Below are 10,241 nucleotides of genomic sequence, written 5' to 3'. Positions count from 1 at the left end.
GGAAAATTCGCAAGAGGTAGTGTGATCACTCATGAAAAAAGCAGTACAGAAATTTCTACTGTATTTTGTGCAGTGTATTCACATAATTTTGAAGGAATTGGTGAGAAATCCCAGTGGTCAAACATGGCTAATTATGACAAGGAAAGAGCTGTGGGAATAATCTGGGCATTGTACAGGGAGCCGTCTGTGTCATTACAGAAAATCAGAGGAAAAATAAGAAATGCTGTAACTTACAGAAATAGGGCTGGTGGTTAAGCGTTTCAACAATTTTTATTTAATTCTACATCTGGTGTTTATCATTTAATTTGTACATTTATTTATTGAATACAAATTCCAGATATCCAGCATAAGTATTTGCACCAAGCAAATATATCCATATATATGTAGCACAAAAAAAAAAGATTAATAATCACTCATCCTTCATAACCAGACTGAAAAAAACACTCAACATGAGCAGAATGAGCAAAATGAATGAGCAATGTGGTATGAATAACCCTTCTTCTCCCAATGGATAAAATGAAGTACATAATATGACTGTGAAAAGGAAAACGTATTTGGCAGAAAAATAACTTTTTTTGGCAGCAACAGGCAAAACTATAATAATAATAATAATAATAGTCCGATAACTGGAATATCAGGAGACATATGCAGTGTGGCATGTCAATACGTTTGTTAATGGAAACATTACATTCAAGGACAATGCAGTTACAATTTAGTAATAAAATGGCATGAAAATCTCATGCGCAGTAAACCAGAAAATAATAGATATCAAGTAAATGGTCAGATGCATGGGGGGAAAAAAAGAGAACAAGCTACCATCTAGGCAAATGCAGAAAAACGTTCTGGTACTCCTTTCGTTTAGAGGCTATAGCTCTGCTGTCCTACTTTTTTTTGAGTCAAACTGAAATGCACTTTCAGAATGTACAATATTTTTTGTATTACAGCGCGTCTGTCACTAGATTTCACAATACAAACTTCATAGATTACTTAAAAGCTCTCGTAGACCTGGTGAGGCCGGTGTGAATCATTTTCAGAAGTTCTCTTACTCAAAAAATGCTCACTTTCAAGCATATCCGTAGTTTTAATTTGTATTCCATAAATCAATGGTACACATGAAAATAGTAAACTATGTTTTTTCTCTCTACCAGGACTGATCTTACATTTACAAAAGTCTCAATTTGCCGGTAAAATGTGTTCTCAGTGAACACAGACTGTTACATTAATGATACCGGAGATGACCGTTACTACTGATAGATTTTTGAATTACAAAACTGAATCTCATCAGTAGCAGCCGCCATCTCCGCCATCAGTAATGTAAATCTGAATTCACCGAAAACACATTTTACCGGGAAATTGAGACTTGAAAACTAAAGATCAGACCTTGCAGAGAAAGAAGCAGATTTATCTGGTAAGTCTTATTTTCATGTGTACTATTGATTTATGAAATAAAAATTGAAACAGTTACGCTTTAATATAATTTTTAATATCTAACTTAAAGAAGTTAGGATTATATGGCCATTCTAGGATGAATTAGCATAGTACCCCAATGATTTAGTAATCCACGCAGTTTATATAGTAAAATCCAGTGTCAGAAGGTCTAAGTTTGGACAATCTAGTTGACTAAATAACTGTTAATCAACTTTTGGTCCTCGGTTAGACACTATAGAAATTATATAAAGGGGGTCTCCAGATACAAGAGGACCAATCTTTTGAGAAAGTTAATTAATTTCAGACTGGGAGTATGACACATGGCACCCCCATAGATCAGCCAATACCAGCACTGGCTTTCAGATGTAGACACATTAATCAGAGCTACACACCTGAGACAAAACATTGAACATTGGTTCCTATTTTCTTGAATAAGAGCTGTTCTGCAGCAGCTCCAACACATTGAAGGGAGCAGCACAGCTCTGTTCAATGTTTTAGCCAATTGGGGGGTTTCCTGGGTGTCAGACCCCTACTGATCTGAAACGGACAACTAACTTTAAGGCTGCGCATGAACATAGCCTTAGGTCGGGGTCACACTTGCTGCATAGAAATACATGCAGCCGCACGCTCTGGTTCTGAGTGCCCGCGGCAGTTCCGGGTATTGATGCGAGAGACTCGTGCGAGTTTCTCGCATTACACTCACAAGTGTGACCCCGGGATTAAAGATAGGATATCAATATCTTGTGAACGGACAAATGGCGTAGGTTGTAAAATGTACTAATTTATCACATGATTACAAATTACTACAACAGTCAGTTGTATGAACGACCAAATAAAAAAAAAATCCATGTAAAGGTTTTCATATCCAGAGATCTACATTTTTAAGTTAAGATGAGCTACGGGTTACGGGTGGAAAAATGCTAAGGGTAGTTCTAGAAACAAAAATGTTGGATCGAACGTGTAAACTATACTGGAGAAGAAGTCAGAGTTTACCAAAGTAACAGAAGTGGTGCCCAAATTATTGAACAATTGGTGAACAACAAAACACAGAAAATGCTCACCCTCCCCTGGTCCAGCACCAGTTCGCTAAGGCTGCCCAGGTATTGGCTGCTGCAGTGATGTCATGACTGCAGCGCACATCACTGCTTCGGTCAATCCCTGAGCTCGGCTGATGTAGACAGACGGCTCGAGCAATCAGTCGGGCATCACTTTAATGAAAGTAAAAAAACTCCATTAAGGCATTCAGTGGATGACATTGTTAATATTTTGTTAAATATCATGCCATTTTTTCTTGATCGGTCCCTGAAAATTGCAGCTAGTTCTTCCCAATTGTTTGGCACTTTATGTCACGGTCTCGTCGACATGGCCTATCGAACTGACAAGTATTTGGCATAAAAAAATTCAGGGAAAGTGCAGCATGTTTTCTTAAATTTAAACTTCAACAATCACTAGGTTATAAACAGGAGTCCCACTGTAGGTGCAAGTCGTGGCTGTCCAAAAACTCAGTAGAAAAGACACTTGGTGTTGCTGTACTGAGTGGTGTCAGATTCATTGCTGGAGGCTCTGACAGCTCCAGCCAGTCCATACTATCAATGTGAGGTTCAGCTAGGTCCAGTTCTAACGAGTCTTCTTCAGGAGAGAAGTGCAACTCCGATGTGTCCATAGACAAGGTAGAATGATCCAGGATAGCCAGACTGCTCAGCATTTGACTGTGCAGCTCATCAATAAGTGGCATAGCCGTTGTGCCGTCCTCATCCCCCTGGAGTATTTTTGTGCCTGTTGAAGCCTCAAGAAAATCTTCTAATTGGTCTAGTTGATTAAGAGAATGTGATGGGTGCAACTTACTATCCAGCACCTCATTTACAACAGGCTGAGTCGCAGATGGTTTTTTAACACCAGAAATAGGACTTTCTTTACATTCTGTAGATAGATCTGTAAATCAAATATTTAAAAGAAAATTAGCATTTTATCATTGACAAAAGTTTAAGAAAATAATATTTTCTTAACCAGCAAAATTAGAATCTAGATGCCAATGTAATATGTATTTTTTTTAACCTTTTTTTTTCCCTAGAAACATTTCAAAGAGACTGTCCACTACTTGGACAATCCCTTCTTAAGTACTATAATGCTTCATGTAAAATAAAACATATACTCTATTCCATAACCGAGAGCCGTTCCCAGTGACGCTATCACTGAAGCTTTAACATGTCCCTCAGATAGAACCATTCACAATATGTAATGCAATAGTAAAGCATAGCAGAATGGGCGTCATAGGAATACCAAGATATAGCAGTGAAAAGCCCCTTCAGTCGGCCCCAGCTTTCATGGCAGCCCATCATCATCCCTCGATTGCATTGCAAGGGAGCGGATGGGCCCTGGTGCACCTCAACAAAGCCACTTAGATGCTTTGGTCAGTGATTGGCAGTATCTAAATGACTGAACAGCAGCAATCTGAGCCATCGGCTTTATAGGCAGGTACTGGCTGTATAACATAAGCAGAACCTGCCACAAATGAAGGGCGCTTGGGTTCCCCAGCTAGATCTACACTCTCTTGGAAAAATAAAACATCACTTTCATTATCTAAAAAATAGAAGTGTCAAGAAATATTGATAAATTAATGTATAAAATCCAAATGGCCAACCAATAAATTATGCCTGACAAAGGACCATAGGAAAAAGCATAAACCGTTATATCGATCTATGCAGCCCCTACCTTGCCGTGGAGGTTGGTACCATGAAATCGCAAATGGTGCCCTGCTGAACGCAGGCTCACCCAAGAAGGCCCTAATAAGAAATACCCAACACCATAATCACAATCCTAAAATATGCAATAAATTAAAGATCTAAATCAAATCTATGATCCTATTTAAATGTCAGGTAAACGTTCGTGTTACAGTACCATATGAAAAATATCATGCTAGGATATGTTAATTCACAACTATACAAGACGTCAACCTTCTTGCTATGGAAAATCCAACCAATTCATGCGCATAGCATCCAAACACAACACAATGGTACAAAAATTAGGCATAAATTATATTCCTACAGAATGGTGAGAAAAACCAGTTTTTACCAGCTAGCCAGTAAAAGTATGTCATTCGTGATGAGCGAGTCTACTCGTTGCTCGGGTTTTCCCGATGGTCTCAAGAGTATTTGTAAGTGCTTGGAGATTTAGTTTTTGTTGTCGCAGCTGCATGATTTACAGCTGCTAGCCAGCCTGAGTACATGTGGGGGTTGCCTGGTTGCTAGGGAATCCCCACATGTATTCAAGCTGTCTAGTAGCTGTAAATCATTCAGCTGAGGCGACGAAAACTAAATCTCCGAGCACTAACAAATACTCGGAGACCACCTGAGCGTGCTCGAGAAAACTCGATCAACGAGTATACTCCCTCATCACTAGTCATTATCTCATTTTGTAACCATTACCAAGTATGTAATCATCTCAACGCGTTTCCCCTAAATAGATTCATCAGGAGAACATACCAACATACCAAAATGACCGTCATTTTTTCTGGTGAGCCATGGCCCAAATGCAGACCTTTGCAAAACTGCTCCAGACTCTCACCTCTGAGCTTAAGGAGCTGTGTGGTGAGGTGGTAAAGCAGCTGCATCAGTTGTTGGGGTTCTGGGCCTCAGCTCAGGTACAGGCTCAACCAGAACCCAAGATATCTCTCCTTGACAAGTTTTCTGGTGAGAGAGATACATTTTCAGTTTTTAAGATGCTTGCAAGCTATACTTCAGGCTCCACCCTCGTTCATCAGGAAGTGATGAACAACGGGTGGGAATCATCGTTTCCCTTCTTAAAAGGTGATCCCCAATCCTGGGCCTTCTCCCTGTCGACCGGTTCTCTATCTTCACTGTCAGTGGATGAGTTTTTTGCGGCTCTGGCGCATGGTGATCCTGATGGCATCTCCCAGGCGGAATCCCGACTCCGTAAAATCAAGCAGGGGGCCGGCCAGCTTAGGAGTACTGTTCAGAGTTTAGGAGGTGGGCCACTGATACACAGTGCAATGACCCTGCCCTTAGGAGCCATTTTATGCAGGGTCTGTTTCCAAGGTTGCAAGATACTCTTGAGCAGTATGCGGTCCCCAGATCGTTGGAGGCCGCTATGTCCCTTGCCATCTGGGTGGATAGACGCTTGAAGGGGAGACATGCACCTAATGTGCCCTCTGTTGTCCTTTCTAGGGAGGATGACACACCGGTGCAGGCGGACGAACCCATGCAGATGGGAGGAGTTGATTCCCAAATGGGGTTGTCTGTGGTTCATCGTGGTGTGGGGGCATGTTTTTACTGTGGGCAGACAGGTCATTTAATCAACGTCTGCCCAGCTCGTGCCAAAATACCATCAACCACTCAGAAGCCGTGTCCCCCTGGTCGTGTGGAGGGAAGGGACCAGGGAGTGTATATTTCCATCATCTTCTCGTCTCAGTGCACCATCTCTGCTGAAGTGGTGGTTGGAGGGGTGACAGACAATTCCGGTGCTTGTGGACAGTGGAGCAGGTGTCTGTCTTGTCGATGCTCACTTTGTTCAGACCCATTTCCTGAGGTGTAGGATGCTAGCAAACACCTAAGCGTCCAGGCTATTGACTCTGTCCCACTCAGCCAGGGGAGGGTGACTCAAGTCGTAGATGATATACACCTGCGTATAGGGACTCATCATGAAAAGTCCCTGTCGTGCTAAGGCTTGAGGGGAATGCCAACACCTATCGTTTTAGGCCTTCCTTGGTTGAGGTCAGTCGTGTGAGGGCTGCTGGCCAGGGGCTACTGTCCTCTGCCGTCTTTCTTCAACCATCCCCTTCTTCTCCGGTGAAGGGGGGGCAGCAGAAGTGCTGCCAGGGAGCAGGAGCAGGACTCAACCCTCACCACATGCTAACCCTGAGTGTCAGAGTCCTCTTGGGAGGAGGGGTCAGGGGAGGGTGGTGATTCCCTCTGAGCATGGTGGGGGTGTGAGTGTGGTGACACAGGGGGATGCCTCTGTTGTCGATTCCGCTTAAAGTTCACAGTCTTGTAGCAGACGTATGCTTGGCAATAAACGTTCAGGTCCGGACCTGTGTGTGAATGAGTACGCATGGGTGTCCACCAAAAATATCAGGTGGAAGTGTGCTACTGGCACCTGGAGTTCCAGGGTGATCGGGCCATATCGGGTATCGGCCATTCTCAGCCCGGGGACTTTCCAGCTGGAGTTACCCCCAGTTATGCATGTACACAACACATTCCCAGTTCGGCATTCTGGAGATTTGTGGCGCCCCCAGAACCTATGTTATTGTCACTTCCAACAGGCTGCATTTGCCTTAAATATAAGGGTCAGGGGAGGCTGAGGTGAACTCTAGTGGATCGAGGCGTCCTCACGGTAGATTGTTGACTGGTGAGGTCCAGTGTTGAGGGTCCAGAGACCCCACATTGAAAGGGGGGTACTGTCCCGATCCATTTTTGGATCTGTGGCAGATCTGGCTTCTCAGATTAAAACATTTTTTGCTTTCAAGATATCAGGGGTTAACGCAGTTTTTCCCCGGTGGCCAGCTGGTGAAATTGCATTGCTGCTGGGTCAGCTGATGTGGGTGGTGACCACCCCCACCATCCTTCAAGAGGTCACCTGATGCATCAGCTGACTGTCGGTGTTGGGGATCATTCCACAGTGACAAAATTGGAGAAAGGAGCTCGCTGGGTGCAGATGTGCTTTTACTGAGTTTGCTTTCCTGGTGGCTTTTCTCTGCTGTTAGGCGCTTTGCAGCAGAAGCAGCCAAGTGTTGCATATTTTGTTTACCCTGTCCTTTTTAGTGTCTGTCAGTCCTTACCTTTTGTCGGATTAGTGCAGTGGTGGGACCAGTGTTCACACCTGCCAGTTCCCTACTTTGGGATAAGAGCAAGGCAAGTGAGGGACTAGGTATCCTGCTCGGCGACGGGGGGAAAGAACCCGTATAGGGACATTAGAGAGATTAGGGTACAGCCTCAGGTGAGTGCAGGTGGTGTCCATTTCCCCGTTCCCTATTGTCAGGGCCCACCATTGTTATTGTGTCCCTGGTGTTCCTCTGTTTGTGGTGTTGTTTGGTCGCGTCACATTGGGTCAGTCACTCGGTGACAGGAGCCAGGTGGAAACAGTGCCCATCCAAAGCTGTCAGAGGGAAGATGCAAAGCAAACAGCCCAACAAGCCAAATGTTCATTTATTGCATATTTTAGGATTGTGATATGCCTTTATGAGTACAGAATTCTGTCGTTGGGCATTTCTTATTAGGACCTACTAGGGTGAGCCTGCATTGCCGTTTGCGATTTCAGGGTGCCAACCTCCACAGCAAGGTCGGGGCAGCGTAAAGTGATATTAGAGTCATTCCAGCCCTCCCCCGTGCTACTTTCTATGCATTTTCCTATGGTCCTATGGCATAGTTTATTGGATGGCCATTTGGATTTTATACATAATTTATCAATATTTCTTGACATTTCTATTTTAAGGATAATAAAAGTGAGGTTTTATTTTTCTAAAAATGCAGATTTGGTGAATTCATTGGGTGTCTCTTGCACTAGTTATATAAGAGTGTGGATGAGTTATTTGTCAGTTCCTGAGTTGGCATCATACATGTGGATCAAAAATAAATACTTTTTTCCCCCATCATCATGGCTCTATTACGATTTAAAATTTAGCAGAATAAATAAACTTACCTAAATTGTGTAGAAAATTTTCAAAAAAGTCATTAATTTGCAAACTCGTGGGCTGTCCATTCTAATAAAAAGGTGAAAAACACACAAAAATGGCAATTAAATGTTAAGCAAAAAAACGATGTATACAATACCACCTAGTTTTCAGTCGAGGCTTTAAAAGTGGTTGTTTACATTAGATAGAAAACCATATGACTTCTATGAGATGGATATTTATAGGTCACAACTTTCTAGATCACATCTCCCCCTTTTTCTTTTGTCTGAGTCTGTTTGTTTGAGAGCTTTTACTCTTTATATACTTGAAAATATTGAAGTCAAAGTATTGTTATAGAATAATATACGGTAGGTTGACAGCCTATAAATGATAGTGAAAAATGTAAGATGGCTAAATTTGTTTCTTTTGCTGCAAAAATTGAAAAATTAATCTAAATAGAAATTACAACAAAAAAAAAAGAAGAAAATAAACAGTACAAGGGAACAGTTATAATTAATAACGAGCTAGTGATGACATATACCGTACCTACACAGTATGGAGCTAGCCGCTATTCAAAGTGCATGGCAATATACACGTGCTTAAAGGTAACCTGACAGCGGATACGTGTTGTCCAATTCGTGGGCAGCATGTATCAGACACTGGCTGTATTATCTCAGGAAAGGATAGTAGAGATGGGTGAACCAAAGCAGCAATGTTCGGTGTTCGTACCGGACAGTCACTGCTCTGGCAATGTTTATTGCTTGCTGTCTAGCTTAGTTTTGCAGAGGTGGATGAGCATGTGCATTGCTTACAACATAGATAGATGGATATATAAAAGAAGCAAAGCTGGGAAGACTAAACAGTGAGATCTTATGTTGCAACTCCAAATGGTGCCATGAGAATTTGTGGGAAGCTACAAAGAAAGCTAAAATCCCACATATGTTATTAGATTTATTCTAGATTTTTCAATTAACCCCTTCAGCCCCGGGTGATTTTGTTTTTAGGTTTTTCCTTCTTACAAGACCCCTAACTTTTTCATTTTTCCATCAATATAGCCATATGAGGGCTTGTTTTTTTTGTGATGAGTTGTACTTTTGACCGGCACCATTGATTTCACCATATAGTGTATGGGAAAAATCTAAAAACAAAAAAAACCACAAAAATATGCAATTCCACAATTGCTTTTTTTTTTATTTACCATGTTCACTATATGGTAAAACTGACCTGGAAACATGATTAACCAGGTCAGTACCAGTATGCAGATGCCAAACATATATGGTTTATTATTTTATTAATTAGTGGGGAAAAAAGAAAAGAAAAAAAGTTTGTGTCAAAAAAGTTTTTGTGTTTGTCTCCACATCCCGAGAACCATAACGTTCTCATTTTTCATGATCTGGGGCTGCATGAGGGCTTTTGAGCCCTGAGCTTATGTTTTTATGGATACCATTGCGGGCAGATATGATGTTTTGATCACTTATTGCATTTTATTGTAATGTTGCAGCGATCAAAAAACATACTTCTGGCTTTTTTTTTTTTTTTCCCCTCGCTACAACGTTTACCAATCGGATTAATTTACTTTATATTTCAATAGATCGGACATTTATGAACACAGCGATAACAAAAAATAAAAAAATACACGTTTGGTAATTGTTTTAGTTTTAATGGGGCAAAAGGGAGGTGATGTGAACTTGTGTTTTTTTTAACCCCTGGAGGTATTTTAATTTTTGCATTTTCTTTTTATGCTCCCATTCTTCCCAGAGCCAAAACTTTTTTATTTTTCGGTCAAAATGACCATGTAAGGCTTGTTTTTTTTGCTTGACTTTTTTTGTACTTTTGAACAACATAACTGGTTTTATCATATCGCGTAGTGGAAAACGGGAAAAAAAATCCAAGTGCAGTGAAAATGCAAAAAAGTGCAATCCCAGAGGTTTTTTTTACCATGTTCACTAAATGCTAAAATCTGACCAGCCATTATGATTCTCCAGGTCATTACGAGATCATAGACACCAAACATGTCTAGGTTCCTTTTTATTTAACTGGCGAAGAAAATTCCAAATTTTGTTAAAAATAAAAAAAAATGGTGCCATGTTCCGATACCCGTAGCGTCTCCATTTTTCGCGATCTCGTGTTGGGTGAGGGCTTATTTTTTGCGTGTCGAGCTGACGTTTTTAATGATTCCCGGCGGCGA

General features: G+C 41.4%; 1 protein-coding gene across 3 annotated transcripts in view; it reads right to left on the bottom strand.

Moving 5' to 3' along the window:
* Nucleotides 1-251: 251 nt before the first annotated feature.
* Nucleotides 252-10,241, bottom strand: part of MRTFA (myocardin related transcription factor A) — a 179,495-nt gene continuing 169,505 nt past the window's right edge. For all 3 annotated transcript variants that reach the window (XM_069737074.1, XM_069737075.1, XM_069737077.1), the window contains 2 exons: nucleotides 8,083-8,143; nucleotides 252-3,360 (listed from right to left, as the gene is read on the bottom strand). In XM_069737074.1, coding sequence (XP_069593175.1) covers nucleotides 2,882-3,360; nucleotides 8,083-8,143 — 540 coding nt within the window. In that variant the 3' untranslated portion in view covers nucleotides 252-2,881. The remainder of the gene's footprint in view (nucleotides 3,361-8,082; nucleotides 8,144-10,241) is intronic.

The sequence above is a fragment of the Ranitomeya imitator genome, chromosome 8 (assembly GCF_032444005.1).
Source record: "Ranitomeya imitator isolate aRanImi1 chromosome 8, aRanImi1.pri, whole genome shotgun sequence".
NCBI classification, from domain to species: domain Eukaryota; kingdom Metazoa; phylum Chordata; class Amphibia; order Anura; family Dendrobatidae; genus Ranitomeya; species Ranitomeya imitator.
This window is presented reverse-complemented; position numbering and strand designations above follow the sequence as displayed.